At 44.8% G+C, this 17,185-nt stretch overlaps 1 protein-coding gene across 3 annotated transcripts in view; it reads right to left on the bottom strand.

Annotated features, from left to right (window-relative positions):
* Positions 1 to 17,185, bottom strand: part of SH3TC1 (SH3 domain and tetratricopeptide repeats 1) — a 256,428-nt gene that overhangs the window by 180,214 nt on the left and 59,029 nt on the right. For 2 of the 3 annotated variants that reach the window (XM_085642478.1, XM_085642479.1), the window contains exon 4: positions 13,242 to 13,369. In XM_085642478.1, coding sequence (XP_085498604.1) covers positions 13,242 to 13,369 — 128 coding nt within the window. Of the gene's footprint in view, positions 1 to 13,230; positions 13,370 to 17,185 lie in introns of all 3 variants that reach the window. The other variant, XM_085642480.1, reaches the window with a different exon arrangement.

Raw genomic sequence — 17,185 nt, 5'->3', positions numbered from 1 at the left:
TCTTACGTTGCCCCCTCCTTTTTTGCTGCCACCAGATTGTGCTGAAGCTCGGGGGTTTCCGGTCGCCTGGCTTCAATATCGCGTAAGCCAGCCTCAGCAGTCTCTATATCTTTTAAGAGAGATTGCCGGACCCCTTTAGACTTGGCAGCGCAATGCCCCCTCAGCACGACTTTAATGGTGTCCCATTCAATTTGGGGACTGGCCGAAAACCAACATTATCAGCAAAGTAGTCAACTAATTCTGGTCCTAACCGCCTCCCAGAAGGCCTCGTCCTCCAATGATTCAGGTTAAAGTTTCTATGTGGGGATGGAAGGTTTGGGGTGCGCCCACTGCAGCCGGAGTAGTACCGGGCCATGGTCCGAGATAGTGCGGGACAGGTTTTCTATCACAGTAATTAAGCTATGGACATCAGGGGTAGATAGGAATAAGTCTAATCGGACATGTAGTTCATTAAGGCTTGAAAAATAGAAATAATCTCAACCCAGCGGGCGTCAGCGTCTCCAAGAGTCCACCAGGCCCCATTGTTGATGCCAGTCAGAGAATACTGTGGCTATGCAGGTCGTCTGGGAGTCCTGCAGTGGCGGATGTGAGCGATCCAGCATGGTGTTCGATACACAATTAAAGTCACCTCCTATGAGTGACGCTGTGGTTAGCTATGGAGCCAGGCGCAGGGACAGTTGATCGAAAAAGACACCTTGGTCTGCATTGGGAGCATTGCCATCTAAAAGCCCTTTATGACCACATATCTACTCTATGCATCAATCACAGTGTCTGTGAGTTGAAAGGGGACACCTGCTTTTACCCATATGATAGTTCCTCTGGCATACGCCGAGTATGTGGTAAAGTACGCTTGGCTTCGCCATCGCTTTTTCAGCACCTTGTCTTCTTTCATGGTGAGATGCGTCTCCTGTAGGAGCGCAATGTGCTCTCCCCTTCTATGGAGATTGGAGAACACTTTTTACCTTTTCACCATGATCTGCATTCCCCTGACGTTCCATGTCATATATTTATATCTTAAGTCATTGGCCATGTGCGGTGTCTGTGTGGAGTGAAGCCCCCTGTAGTGCCATATCTGCAGTTCCGCCACCTCCTTCTCTTGTGCTCCCACTTGCTTTGTGTGTATTTTATGTGCAACTCGCTAAGCCCCAACTGTAATGGCATCAGCCAACAACCCAAACTCCCCCTTCCCAGGGCCAGCAGCAACAGGACACCCGCCCAAACCATATCTATGTACATTAACATTTGGAGCAGATCCTCCATAGCGCTCCGCAAAGTAAAGGGGTGCCACGCTCCCTCTCCAGGCAGCTAAGCATAGTTGGGAATTTCTGTGGAGCCGTCGCTTAAAGTGCGTGATCCAACAATATGGCAGGCTCTGCTGGCGTAGGGGCAGCAGTGACCCGGGCTGCAGATCAGTTCGGCAAGTCAGCATGGGGGTATATGAGCTAAATTATATCATCTGCAGTACGTGGTGTGACCTTGGGCATCTCCAAGGGGAATGTTCTGGAAGTGTGAGATTCCGGGTCCAACTCATAGTCCTAAGGAAGCAGTTCCTGCTTTGACGTGTCCTGCTCTGGCTGGCCCCCGCTTATTTGGGCCACTACCTCTGCTGCTTTTTGCAGTCCCAGCCTAGCTTCAGCCTGAGATGGCAGGGTTACTTTTTGCTGACGACTCACGCGTCTGGGACTCCTGCGTGGGTGCCCTCGCTCGCGGATCTTTGTGCTGGGTCTTGGTTCGCCTCGGAGTTCTAGGCAGTCCCTCTCTTCCTACTGGGTCTGAAAGAACCTCAGCTCATCTGAGGACACCACTCTCAGCTTTGCCGGAAAGAGCATGGAGTACTGGAGATTAATCTGCTGCAGTTTCCTTTTACCTTCTTGGTAGAATTTCCTCTGTCATTGGACCCCTTTGGAGAAGTCTGGGAAAATCCACACCATTACGTTAGATACCTTCAGCTCCCCTTTTTTGCATGCCATTGCTAGTATGGTTTCACGATCATGGGCCGAAGGGGAGCTCTGGGGGCGGAGGCCTGGCCGAGACTCTGTGCACTCTCTCAAGGGCGAAGAAAGCCGAGAGGCCCTCGGGGGCCACATTTGTGCACAACCATTGCTCCGAATATTGTTGCAGCGGGAGTGGTTTTCAGTGTCTTCTGCCCTCATCTCGAGTGTCCGCACCTTAGCCTCCACAGCCTGCAGCTGCTTCTGCATTGTGGCCGTAGCTGGAGAGATATCTGCCAATGCTCGCTCATTGCCGATCACCTTCTCCGCCTGCTTTCTGTGGTCATCTTTCAGCAAGCTGAGGTCTGTGCCGCTTGTATCGATTTTGGGTTCCAGAGCTTCTCTGGAGGCTTTGATAGCTTGAAGTATGTCTTGGAGCGCAGATGCGTCGCCTGCCTCTGGGGTTGTCGGCGTAGTTGTTCCCAATGTCAGAGGCAGCATTGTCTCAGGCTGGTCTACTTCTTTCCGTTTGGTGGGCTTGCCCATTGTTTCCGAGGGTTCAGCTTTGAGCAGGCACCCTAGCAGGAGTCGGTCACGCCGAGCACCAGGCGCTCTGCCGTCAAATACATTCAGGGGGCTAGTTCTGCACTGGACATCTCGATGCGAGGCCTACACCGCTGTACCTGGGCAATGTTATCTGCCGTCACTGCTCGCACCACTCGTCGGGCCTCCATCGGGCGCCAACAGCCGGTTGCTGCTTTCATCCTGTCAAGGCATTTCACAACCCCACGGCTGGCAAGGACAGCGTTGTACCCTGTTCTCATTGCCCTCTTTTTCTCTGACTCCCCAGGATCAGGGGTGGCCCAGCTCCTCGGTCTTCCCCACTTTCAGGGAAATAGCCAGGAAGATTCTGCGCTCCTCAGCCAAGCAGTCCAATCTATCTATGCTGGCCCACCACTGAGCAAGCTCTCGTTTTGTTCAGAAGGGTTTATTTTTGCCCTTTTAGTTAATATTGCGTTCTATGGTGGCTCCTCCAGGGCAATGCAGGTGCAACTCTGCCGACCCTCTTCTCAGGTTCTGGGTCAGGGCACCTTGTCAGGGGGGCCAGTGCTGCAGGCAGCTAGCAGCTCAGTTCTCCTCCTCCAGGCCAGCAGTTAAGCAGGAGCCTCCGCCATTGACCCAGTTCCGAAAGTTTGTTGCCCCTCAGGTAAATAGGGCCCTCACTTACCGCTCCGCGGCTATATGACTCCCATCTCTAGCCAGGGCAGTGCCAGTGGTTGCATGCGGCGCGCCTCCTCCCTGCAGCCGGGTCTCCTCCTCATGCGGCAGTCCAGAGCCCTCTGTCCCGTCTGGGCCCTCCTCTCCTCGTGCCGCAACCTGCCATATCTCAGTAAGCGGCCCCTCGTAGTTGGCCCCCTGCACTCCTATCTGCTTGGGTGCTGGCCGTGCTGCAGTCAGATCGCCAGCCCAGGGCCAGTGCCAACCGCCGATCTCCGTCCTCATCCGGGTCCGGGCCCCGACGATTACCTGGTGTCAGCGCACATCTCCAGAAGTCAGCTGCAGGCCATCTGCCACTCTCTGGAGCCTCCTACATTCGCGGGTACATTATCTCATGGTCTTCACTGCGCCCCATCCACCCAGGGCCAAGGCCCATCTGGGTGATCTCTTTCAGGGGCTGAAATACGGTGCATTCCTGCCATTTCCCTGTGCTGGCACACAATGTTTATGCCTAGCATCAATGTAGGCACTCTTGCACCATGGTGCAATGATGCCTCCGTTGCAGGCAGGATTGTTTTTCAGCAGGAAGGGGATCATTCCTGCACAAAAACCAAACCATCCCGAGGTGTTTTCCTCTTTCTATATGTGTTGCAGAATGCAGCACACATGGAAAGAGGAAAAAACAAGGAAAAATAAAAATATTTCTCCTTGTTACACCTGTTCTAGAAAGACGTAAGGGTTTAGTGCTGCCCCAGGTTAATGCGATAAGTAAATCTGGGGCAGCGTCAAAATCCATGAGTGTTGTGTGGGAAAACCCCCTGCAACACCTCCTTGATGCAGGGTAAGGCAAGGCAGTGACTTCAGCTGCCTTTTCTTACTCCATATCTATGAGGCCATGCAAAGCCAGGGAGAGTGGCTTTGCCTCGCCTCACGGATATGATTGAGAGGCTCGCACTGCCGGAGTGCCAAAAAAAGTGATGTTCAGGCGGCACAAGCTTCTCATAAATAAGCCCCTTCGTTTTTTTAACTACTGTCCTGTCATTTTGAAAAAAGCGGACTGAAGGCAGATAAGCTACAAATCAATACTGGCACACTGACGTTACTGATTCCATCAGCTTTGCATCCCTCGTGCACACCGCAGGAGGCCAGTTGGGCATAGTATCAGACATGGCCAATCACTTCCTCCGCCCCACCGTGTCTGGATCTACTGTGCTCCTGCCTGGAAGGGTAACGTTGTGCTACAGAACTCATCTCAGCCTATCCCAATGCCGCTCTTGCAGGATCTTTATTTAATTTTCTAACCAGTGAGCAGCGTCAAGATTGGCTGAGCCTGAAAATCCACCCCTCCACTGCGTGCAATGAGAAGAGAGCTCTAATATCCGTTCCCAACCCCTCACCACACAGCATGCTGACATGCCTATACTGCGGATGTCACATTCGCAGCGCCATGGGATTGGTTATATGCTGTAATTTACACATAAGCAAGCAGCTTTCCCTCACTGATGTGCTAATCAAGATATTGTTGCCACGCCATTACAAAGGCCACGCCCTTGCTTACGTAATGTCGTATATGCAAGTGGGTACAGCAGCTGGCCTGAGCTATTGAATCCATAGTGTCTGATAATAACTATGTCTAAAAATATATGGCATAGATCAGGGTACAAGTCCTAAAAAACAGAAGCAGGGGGCTAACCAAGTTAGGCAGTATGCAAGCGAAATCATGGCGTGTGACATCACAGTGTGTGGGATTACGCCACGTGACATCGAATGTGGCTTCGCAGGATATAACAACACAGGACGTGGCATCACAACCCATGAACTCCCAGGGACTGACATCACAGGAAGTGACATCAGATCTTAAGACCTCACACATATCACGAGTACATTTTAGCACATTAAAAGATTTATTAAATTAGATTTTACATTGGGGTTGTGCCAAAAAAGTAATGCAATCCCGATGCAAAATCTGGACCTCAGTTTATACATTTATTTTTTAAAACTCTGCCACAAACAAATTGCCAACAAGGATAAACATAGCACTGAATCTATTCTGCTCAGCTGTTTACAAAGTCTACATTTGAAAAGATCTTATGGAGTTGAGGCTTCGCTGTAGGTATCTTTGTGTGCCCAGAAAATCTTAGGGAATAATAATAATGGAAAGATAATTCCTGAGGTTAATGCACTTGCTGGAGAGATCTCGGTTTTATCTAGTCCCATTTTTTAATCAAAGTAGAATAGAGGGTTATTATGTCTCCTGCAAACAAATCATGTAATATGCAGGTGACAGATTTTTAATGTATGTAACTAGGTAAGTGGGTTACTGCTTTTAACACCAAGATCCTTTTGTTATGTGCAGCTCATAAATTGAAATCCTTCTAATATAGCACAGAGAGCTATGAAGGACATGTGACTACTAAATTGTAACCCTCACAGTTTTATGTAACAAATCCAGTACATTGGTTTACACACTTTAATGATTTATTGTCAATGTATAATATGTACGTATGATGTAAACCGCTCTGACACCCTGCATCCGGATGAGTAGCACTATAAAAGAAATGAAAAAAAATAGTGGTATTTCAATTGTTATTTGTGTAAATACTATGACAAACCAGCTCAGCTGACATTCTTATAGTGCATGCATATCTCTTATATATAGGGACTTAATAAAGTCAATAGCATACCTCTCTTAAATTCCCCTTGAAGTAAAAACAAGCTGCGTCCCTTTCTTTCCCATTGTGTTTGAATTTAGGTGTGAGGTTCCAGATAGCTCCCAGGTAAGATACTCCAACAAAAGGAGACCTGATGGCCTCTTAACCTCGGCCTTGGTTATGGGCCCAGCTGGAATCTGGTAAGCTCCCTCCCCACCTGCACACTGCTGCACGGAACGCAACGTGCAGGCGCTGCAGAATGTGTCTGAAAATTACGAGTCCAGCATATTTCTGTGGGGCCCCTTTTTTGGCAGGGTAGATGGCCTCCACCCTGTGAAAGTATTGGGTAGACGCTGTCTACCCGAGTATACCCTCAACTCGTGCCCTGGCTTAGATCAATGCTAGATTAGCACAGTGGGTGGTGGCTCATAGTGGTGGGGCACCACCTAAACACGACTATGGACGGTGCACTGCTGGTGATAGCATCAATTCCTTTCTCCCTTCTGAAATTTCTGAGACATCTATTCTGATCATAGCCTGGAGCCAGCTGGAACGAGGCATTCTGCAAGTTGTCAGTAAGCAGTAACCATAGGGAACTGAGTCAGTACCACGGTTGAATTACGCACACTATCAGGATTTTTCATCAATGGTTATTAATCCCCCTTTTCATTGGCCGGGTTCAGCATCTGATATCTATATAGAACTGTAAATAGGAACAATTACAGCAATGGATTCGTTTCCAAGTAACGTATCATAAGATTGGGAATATCAGCATTAAAATGTCTGTCATTAGAGAACCTGAAGAAAAGTTTTAACACTATCAGCATACCAAGCGTTTCACAACAGCAGCCATTTAGCTTATGCCAATGTAAAGGCATATAAAGACATTACAACAAACTCTGTTGCAATAAAGAAAAAGTATCTCGCTGAGAAACGTGCTTTTTTGTAGAATAACATTTTAATGGAATAGGCAGCTTTGGCAAGAGGCTTATCATTTTTTGTTAAGAGCTGTTCAAATTTGGTAAAAGCAGACTTCATAGCACCGCGCTCCTCCCTATATGTAAGATCCGGGGGCTCTATTGTACAATGCGGCGCATTTTTCTTGTTAGCACCAGGTGCAACTTTCCAAAGGTGCGCTCGCCGCTAACAAGAAGAGTGCGTCATATTGGATCGAGTGTGCTGCTCCCAGGGCAGCCGCAAAGTCGTGCAGCCCTGGGGGCAGCTATGTTCAAGTGAAATCCGGAGCGGCTTTGAAGCAGCCACTCCGTGTTCCACTGTGTAGGCGGCACTCCGCCTGCACTTTTTAGAGGGGTGAGAAATCCCCTTGCAGGCGGGCGCAGTGAGTGACTGCACGCGTCTGCAAGAGGAGGTCTAGGGGGTCCACAGGATCTCCTTCACCCTTTCCAGAGGGCTGCCATCAGGGGGCGCACTGACAGTGGGCCACCTTTTAAGTGGCGCTGTCAGCACACCTCCTAACAGCTTCTTTACCTTTGCGCCTGCATCTATAATACGGCGGGGTGCAGAAGCAAAGAGATCTCCTTATTTGCATATTAATATTCCTTTGTGAGGGATTGACCCGGGACATTTTTTGTTGACCAACCCTGAGAAAGCCCAGGTCGTACTGACCAGAGGGCGAAACACATGTCGGCTATTTGGCTACTTCATCTTCAGAGCACCAATTATAAAAGCATATATGAAGATTGTGTCATGTACTCAATAAAGACCTTTCTTAAGATTAACACCGGACAACTGCCTTCTTCGACTAATAATGAACCAAAGAAAAATTAGCTTAATTACTGCTCAAAATACCCATGCTATGCAAAGAGGAGCAAATGCTCAATACCTAAAAAACTGTTTTGAATACGAGGCTGGAGTGGTCCAGCGCCTCGAGCAAAAGCTCCTCCCAAGAATACTTTATTGAATAAAGGCAATAATATCCAGTCCTAGGATCCGTGGACCTCTGCTCAATCCTCCCAACCACACATCAATGTCAATAGCATTTAAGCATCAGATGAAGGTATTCTAGTGATGGGGTCTTCCTTGAGCACAGTCAGGATGACAGTGTGCTAAAATGAGAACTTTTTAACTTGGACCAAGATCTAAGTGCAGCAGTACGAAAATCTGTGAGGCAATGAGGCATCTGTGATCCGTGAAGGTGTATATCTCCAGTTTCTAGGTGTGTTGCCCAAGTGGATGGTAAGTGCATACACGTTTAAATATACAAGTGTAAGTGTCCAGCGAGAGGTTATTCTTGGATCTCGGATTTCTATGACCTCCCAGAAAGAAGGATGCAACTCCAGCATTTCGCACCATTTATTGGTAGGATGTGTTACAGGTCACATGATTAAAAAACAGCGCAGGCTTGTTTTTAAAAACTATTTACAAGTGCAGCAAGTGTGTGGCATTGTGCATAATGACCTTTCGACCTCCCTTGTGACAGACTTGCAATTACTCTCCTGTAACTGTCCCGTGAACTTTGACTACTCTTAATGATGTAACCTCAATATCCTTCGTGGAAGCACCATTCCTTTGCCAGCTCCTGAGCAATTAAATCATATTGAATTTTGCTTACCAGTCTTCCAACGACAAACCTTCTTTCTTCACTACTGAGGCCATATTATTGAAGTGGCCAAGGAACACAACAGGCTTCTGCAGCCCTGAGACATATCCGTACTATAGAAAGGGCCACAAATGCTTGTGTGGCCTCTTCTGTAAGGTGTAACATTTTGCCCCGCTTGATCTTAGAGGTGCATTTCCTCATTTGTGTGTGATTACTGACTGTGTAAGTACAAGCAGAGGTGCGTTACTAAGAAATAGTACCACTAATAATTTAGGGCCATCACTTCACTTACCCCCAGAAGCCTGCCCATATGTTCTTGTGTTAGCAGGCGTACCAGCCCTTAATGAAAACCAAAGCGAGTCATGGCCACAATTGCATAATAAATGCATTGATTGGCTGACTAAACATAAAGGGGCAAGATGGAACATATCAAATGAGATTATATCAACCCGTCGGGTAAGTTGGGTGGGCCCACAACACAAAAATATTAGTGGGGACCGTATAGTGATCAACTTCCGACACCCGAGCTCTGTAAGATTCTTTTTAGACACACATAACACCTATGCCAGTACATCTACTGCCATAACTCTTCACCCATTGGGCCACTTTTACAGGCCCCCACACAGAATATTTCAAACGGCCTCTAATACCATTCCTTTATCCAACAGATTTTCTGCTCTATCAGAATTAGGAAGCTTAGATTGACCACTATTAACTTCTACTATTACACTGGATAAGGTTATTAGCACAACGCCTTTGGAAATGGCAAAATCTATAAACACCTATAAGTCCTGCCCAGATGGATCAATTCCACCCCATGTAGCACGCCCCGACTTTTCCATTGCCCTTCCTTCTCCCACCACTATTCCACCAACTGATACTCTTAGTGTCATTAGTTGGAATATTGCTGGGCTCTCAAGTAAGATGAAAATTAAAGAATGGGTTACCTGGATAAGTAACTTTGATGTGGTAATGTTGCAGGAAACGTGGTGCACATGCGCCCAATTACTGGAGGGTTTTTTCTGTCATAATCTTACTGCTTTGCCCTCCGTTTCGGGGCGACCAAGTGGTGGTCTATCCATCTGGGCAAAAATCTCTAAGGACGTGAAAATTGAACCTTTACATGTGGTCAGTAAACATCTGATAGCTGTGAAATATGTTGCAAGGTTAAGAATTTGTCTTATAAACTTTTATAATAATGATTTTATTAACCATCCAAATCCTATTTTTTTGGAACTGTTTAATTTTATTGATGAAGTTGCAAATGGAGAAAAGTTTGGCCAATTTGATGGCATTTGTGTCGGTGGAGATTTTAATGCCCACATCCACTATACATCCCCGCCCTGTAGACGAGGTGCTGAATTATTGGATTTATTACATAGCAGGGATTTAGATGATGTAATGAGCTATTGTGGATCCCCTGAGGGAATTGAGCCGGCCCCTACTTACATTGGCCGTGGTAGTTCAACTACGATTGATTATATGTTTACCTCTTCCCTCCTTAGCGAAGTGTTATTTAGTTCCGAGGTTGTTAGTAGCTCATATAGCGATCATCTGCCCATAGTAATCCAACTTAAATCTATTAAAAAACCTATAGGCCCACATGAGACAGGAGCCCAAAATATTACTGTCTCCACAGACGGGCTCAGGATTGTCTGGAGAGGGATCGACAACCAAGAGATCCTATCTACTGTGATCAGGAATAATCCTCTGTTGATCTCTAAATGTTTAGCATTTGGTGGCCCCGATATAATTAAGTCTTTTTGTGATTTATGCATAGTTATAAAAAGGGCAATATCCAGACCGTCAAAAGAACATAATGTAACCAACCAAAGATGGTTCGACACTAATTGTTCGAGGGCCAATAGAGAACTCAGAAAGGCCTTGGCAGTTAAACCCCGAGATGTGTCCCTTGTCAGTTCACTACGCTCCAAATATAAACACGCACTAAAAGTTAGAACTGAGGAGCTTTTAATAAGTCACTGGGATAATCTAATGAAATCTGCTGCCTTAAAAGATTCAACTGGGTTTTGGAGAGATGTAAAGAACTTGAGAGCCCTGGGAAGTAACACCACCCCGATCAATTGCAACATCACAGGAGACTCATGGGTCACCCACTTTTCAAAACTATATGCGGAAGCTGGAGATCATACCGAGGATAATTTCCCCGACAGTACCATAGTCATAACATTAGAGGAGGTAGAGGAAGCCATTGGAAATAGTGCTGGTAACAAGGCACCAGGCCCGGATGGCCTGTCTATTGACCAGATTAAATCTAACACAAGCTTCTGGGCCCCCTTACTCTGTAACCTTTTTAACAACTTGAGTAAGAAATCTATCCCCTCGACATGGTCCAGTAGTACCATCGTACCCATTTTCAAAAAGGGAAATAGGTTGGACCCGGGGTGTTATCGACCAATATCATTGATCGATAATACCCTGAAGGTCCTTGGTAGGGTCCTATTTGATAGAATTAGCACATGGGCAGATGATAATTCTATTATCCACCGTTGCCAGCTAGGCTTTAGGAGCAAACTTGGCACGGTGGAACAATGTCTGAACCTCAATCTTATAATGGCTAAATACACAAGAGCCAAACAATCCCCTCTGTATTTTGGGTTCATGGACCTAAGCTCAGCATTTGATTTTGTTAACCGTTCCCGCTTATGGTCCATTCTTTTAAACTACGGCTTAGATGAACCACTAGTCCACTTTTTGGCCAACCTCCATCGCAACCTGAAGGCCCGCGTCCGAATAAATAATGAAGGCGAGGTCTCAAACGAAATTTTAATAGGCAAGGGGGTCAGACAGGGCTGCGTTCTGGCCCCCTTGCTTTTTATATTATACATCAATGAATTAACCCATTCTTTATGTAACTTGACAAAAGACGTTCCTATCATTAATAAAAAACCAATCCCGGCGCTACTCTACGCGGATGATGCGGTACTTATGGGCCGCACTCCGAATGCCCTGCGTATTTTAATATCGGGATTTGTTGATTATATGTCTGACTTAGGTTTGTGCACTAATTTTAGTAAATCCTTTATAATGACCTGCGGCCCTAAAAATTATAAAATCCCAAAGATTGTGATAGGTCAAAATTCCTTAAAAAGCACTTGCACTTTCCCATATTTGGGTCTGCTATTTTCCAATAGCGGCTCGTGGCAACCGCACGTTGCAATGGGGAGAAATAAACTCTCCAAATCGATTAACTCTGTCACCTCTCTCCGTCAACCGCGCCAGGCGGACGTGGTTTCCAGTTTATTACAAATTTATCGGACCCAATGCCTCCCAACTGGTACATACGGTGCTGAAGTCTGGGGGTTCTCGAACTGTTCCGAACTACAGAGAGAAGAGAATAGATTTTGTCGGAAAATCTTGGGGGGAGTCATTAGTGCACCAACCACCGTATGCCATAACGAATTAAAACTACACTATGTTGAGGATTTCATAAGAGCCAGACCCGCATTGTTCTGGTTAAGGGTCTGGAAAAACCCGGCAGCTTCCTTGTCCCGTGAGATTATTATGGACTGTTTGAATAGCGAGAATGTCGGCTTAATTCCTTGGATTAATGCGGTAGAAAAGAGCCTCGTGAGTGTTAACTATGGTCATGTTTTTACACACCCCGACCAGATCGATGGCTCCCACAAAAATTTAGTGAGAAGGGCACTCTATCAGCATTTCCATAAAGAGAGGGAAAGAGTAGATTCTGCGAAACAATCTACAATCAATTATTTACAAATCCAGGAACCATCCCCTGAATTCCCGATGTTACCACAGCCCTATTTATGTAAAAAACTGGGCAGATGGAAGAGGACCTTACTATTCAGATTTAGGGACCGGAGTATTGTTAATCTTATCTGCTTTCCACTGGGTTACATTAAAAATCTGGAAAAATTAAATTGCCCTTGTGACCATGGTGGAACCCAGAGTATGTTACACTTTATTTTTGGCTGTGGTTTCTACATGAAATTTACAAGGCACTATTTAATCCCCTATTGTAGAAAACACGATTTGACCGATCACAATTATACTTATAGACATTTTTTAATGTTGGGATCTGACGAATTAATTTTTAGAGTCAGCAATTTTCTTAATGCTATCGTATGCTCACGCAGGTCTTTGAGAATTGATTAATCTTATATCGAGATATGCACTCTGCACTTTAAAACACGATTTGCAATAACCTAATGTGTTGTAACGCATTTGTCCTGTCTTCATAATACCCATATTTATCCTTTTCTATATACTGCCATATATTGTATCTAAGGTGGTTTTATGCACTGTATAGTATAAAGGTCATTTGAGTTCTCATTGTTGTTTTTATAAATTATAATTGTAGTATCATGTGTGTATTTTAAAATTTATTTTGTGCTTTTATGGATGGTTTTTGAAATCCGAATAAAGTCTATTTGAATTGAAATTGAATTGACTGATGCAAATGAGCATACCTTTCTCCTGCACCATGTTACTAATGTCAATGCAGGGGCAAACTGACTCTCAGGAGGTGCACTGCCCCCATGAGAGACTTCTGGGAGGAAGCAAGGGGTCATCAAGAGCCACAGAGAGATCCTCCAACAAGCACATGCAGTTGCAAGAAGGACCCACCTGTGAGAAATGTCCTGCGCCTCGACAAAACCAGCCAGTCAACTGTCTGGATTGATATGTGAGCCACAATTTGAAATGGCAAATCCATATGCAGTATTGTTCCTAGTGCAGGGTAGTTAGCATGTGTCTTATGTTGGTCTGTGTCGTGCACACCGGGGCATTGTGCCAGGTAGGTACTGCTGCCCCTGGATTATGCTCACCTTATCTAAGGATGCAATCTGTGATTGCTACAGTACAAGTGAAGTATACTGAAAAACATCACCTTTGACTTACACCAAAGACAGCCATCACTTCTTTGCTGTCATTTTCTAAAAGGCGAAGCCTTGCTCGCAGCTTTCCCTGCAGTCGTGGGTCAGGCAGTCCGCTTTTTCTTTTCACCATAACCAGCTGGAGAGAGACATCTGAAAAACAGACCAAGAATGCTCACAAGCGTGAAATGACGTTTTACAACCTATCCAGACATCTGCATGGACATGTTTTCACAAGCCACACCTTCAGAGGATAACCTTCGGATTGGGAATCTTACTCAATGGCTTGATATGTTTTTTCAAAGAAGTCCTATTAACACACTCTTCATTTGCATATTCCTTTTTGTTGAGAGTGGAGAAATGTAGCATGTTGGTGCTGAAGGATATGTTTCTTTGAGACTTATGAGCATATTCAAAGCCTAAAAGTTGTAAGAAAATGAGTTATTAGTTATGCAGGACGCGAGTCCTGCGTTAAGTAAAAGGTCCACAATTATTTCCTTACTGGGAGTCCAATGCCCCATTGTAGCTCTTTACTCTCCCAGGGTAGCACAGCAGAGCAATTCAAGGCCTACTCAGGGAAGATGGTGCGGGCTAGCAATCCTATTTTTCTGGCCTGCAACAACACTCAATACTGCATTGTTCAGTCAGTGCTTTTTCTTTGAAAAAGGTAAAGCACATTGATTGCACACACACTACTGAATACTATATATTAAGCTACAAATATATACATAGGGCCTATGAAAATACCTTTGGTGACATTTTCAAATCATATTTTATCCATCGAGGGTCATATGACCCCCATAATCACAATACCCACCCCCACCTATATCAGATGTAACATCACTATTTAAAGGGGTATCATTTTAAATAAAACAAGCCTATTGGCTTTGTCAGGGGGGTTACAACATCAATATATAAGGAAAGCCTATTGACTTTGTGAAGGGGTCACTGCATTAAAATATAAGGCAAGCCTATTCACTTTGTCAAGAGGTCACCACATCAATAAATAAAGCCTATTGGCTTTGTCAAAGGGTCACCACAACATTATATAGGGCACGCCTATTGGATTTGTCAATGGGGTCACCACCTTCTAAAAAACCAAGAAATCGCCATCATACCAATGGTATCAATAACCATATAAATATGCAATAATTACCTTTAAGAAAAGCATTGCAATGCCTGTCAATAGTCATTGATAATAAAGTATTTTGAATAAAGTACCATTGATCAAAATAACATGCCAGGCTCTTACATTGACACATTCAGGCCACATAAAATACAGCCACAGAATTGCTCACTAGAATTCCCAAGTTGTAAAGCAAAAGCTGCAGCACTGAGAGTGTTTGGAAAAGAAGTAAGTCTCTAATGGGGCCATGGATTCTAGCCCCAGGAGAGTTTGGGTGAGGCTTTAAATCTTTCTGGGAGGTGATCTGCTCTTTGCAGCCCTCACATGTTTCTCTGGGGAACCTGGTGGTGCCCTTGCCCCTCCTTGAGGCACCACAAACAGACACAATCAGGTAGATAAGCCCTCGCAGGGCATTATGGGGCACTCCTCGACTGGGAACAGTGCATATGTAAGGGGCGTCATCATCCACTCACTTTTCACTTTGCGGACGTGTCCTGACCCACTCTGGTGGTAATTAAAGAACATTGCTGTGAAGTCCCACTCACTAATTTTGATTTATTTCAAGTAAGGCAAGGGTCAAAGATCAGAATCTTCAAGCTGGCAAATTCTGGACCCTGATGGGACAATGTAGAAGAACTTTCCTCATTTGACTCCTGGTGGTGAGCTCTAGCTAGCCACCTGGAGCATCCCAACTGGCCTAAAAAAGGAAGCACTTTGCAGGGAGCTTGTTTTACTAGCTCCCTGCTCCAGCCTCCTCCTCTGCCTAAGCTTTCAGGGCCAGCTGGTAGAAACATCTAGTCCTGGGGTTAGCTGTAGTTAAAGCCATATTGAGAAGGGGTATCAGCTGGCTTCCTATTCCAGCTGTCCGTGGGTCTGGTGTTGCGGCTGTTTAGGTTCAGGGTCTTGCTCTTTGTCTCTCCCTTGAGCAGGGGTTTATAAGTTCAGGTATAAAGTTTCTGACCAGTCCTAGGGTTCCACATCATCCCTCCACCCCTGTTCTAAACCTCCTGCACAGCATTCTGGGACTAGCCAATACAGTGGCGTCCTTCTTACTGTGGACAGAGCTATGATAATGGGCAACCTTCCCTTGTGGTCACTCAAAACCAGTTCTGGGGTATCTCCCCCATTAATTGGGTTTTGAGCCAAACTGGCTAGCAGGACAATAGAGAGAGCAGGCCTAGGTGTTAAGTGTGTCTACCTTTGACAGGGGATGCCCCTTTGAAGATAATGAAGTTACTGTGCACAATCCCCAGGCCATCCTGTCAAGGAGTGAAACTCCGTCCACACACCCACGGCCCTTTGTACGCTGTTTTAGAGCAATACACATCTCACTACAGAGGAGTCATCAGCAGTCTTATGACACTGAACAGTGGCCAAACTACCTTTTTGTTTTAGGCAGGAAAATAACTTTCTAAAAGTGTAATTTCCAAAATAGTATATTAAAATAAGACTTGAGCATCACATTAGAATTTAAATTACTATTTAAATGACTCCTTTAACTATTTCTCTAGCTGCTACCAATAGAAATGTAGCATGTAATACATGAAACAATGTAGCCCAGTATTTCCCTATGGAAGCAGCCAGACTTGTTACAGTGAAAATAGTTTTGAACATGTTCAACATTAATTTCTACATGTCCTTCTTTGAATATCATGCACCATGCCTTTATATGCAATACAGCCTACTTAGGGTTGATGCATTAACATTTAAAATGTTTAGGCCTGTCAAAAGCATTTTGTAGTTCAAAACTGCCACAGGCAGGTTACCAGTGTGCAGCTACCAGCCTGTACACACTTGTCCATGGGTAACCAGCCCTGGGCCCATTACCCTACCTGCGCTGCAGCAGTCCAATCTCAAAATGGGGACACTGGAGGTAAACATTTGCAGTACAATTACCCTGAAATTGCTGTGAGACTCAGCTAAAAAGACTCACCCACAGTAAAGGTCCAAACCCCAAGTGATCAAAAGCAAAACATCCTGGAGAACTAAATTGGCAGATCCCATTTCCAACACAAGTACACTTAAAATGTACAGTAACCCAATTACCAAACAGCTAGCAGTTTTGCACATATTTATCTTTTAACAATAAAATTGTCACAAGCCATATTCCAAAAGGCCAGGTAATCCTGAAGTGGGTGCTAATGGAGTTTGTTGCCTAATCCATAACAACTAGTTAGTGTGTTATTACAACACTTTCCCCCACACATTTCACGAGGGAAAACATGAAATAATTTATGCTGAGAAAATATTGTACAGTGCAAATTCCGCTTTTCAAAACAGTGGAAAACAGGTATTATTATCATGTTACATACCTTTTAGAGGTGCAGGAGGTAATACTATACTGAGTAAATAATTCAACTGGTGGTACTAGTATATACAAGGTGTGGTATTCATTCTAACAATAATGGGACACTCGGAAAGAGGGACTATGTGTAATACGGTAAAATGAAATTTGTGAAGAGGTAAAACATAATTGAAAAATATCTTTTTACCACCAGTAGAAATGATGGTGGTTATTAAGCAGGAAAATACACAGATACAAACAATACTGGGTAGGGGATTTTGACAACTTGGTGAACCTTGTTTTTATAAAAACACAAAGTAGATGAAGCTACAACGATATGCAAAAAAATCACTTTTATGGAAAAAGAAACACAGTATTAAATTACTTTTTAGCAGGAGAATTTTGAGAGATCTTTTGTCCAACTGCTTCTTCTGTAAATATGGACTGCTTGCAAAGTTTATGAAGGTGACACATTTTGCAGAATTGTGAAGTTGTGAAGATAGTCACTTCAGAAAACTTCGACAACCAAATTTTTTCACACCACACATTATTGTTAATT

Source organism: Triturus cristatus, chromosome 2_2 (assembly GCF_964204655.1).
Source record: "Triturus cristatus chromosome 2_2, aTriCri1.1, whole genome shotgun sequence".
NCBI classification, from domain to species: Eukaryota; Metazoa; Chordata; class Amphibia; order Caudata; family Salamandridae; genus Triturus; species Triturus cristatus.
Note: the sequence above shows the minus strand (reverse complement) of the source record. Positions and strands in the feature narration are given on the sequence as shown.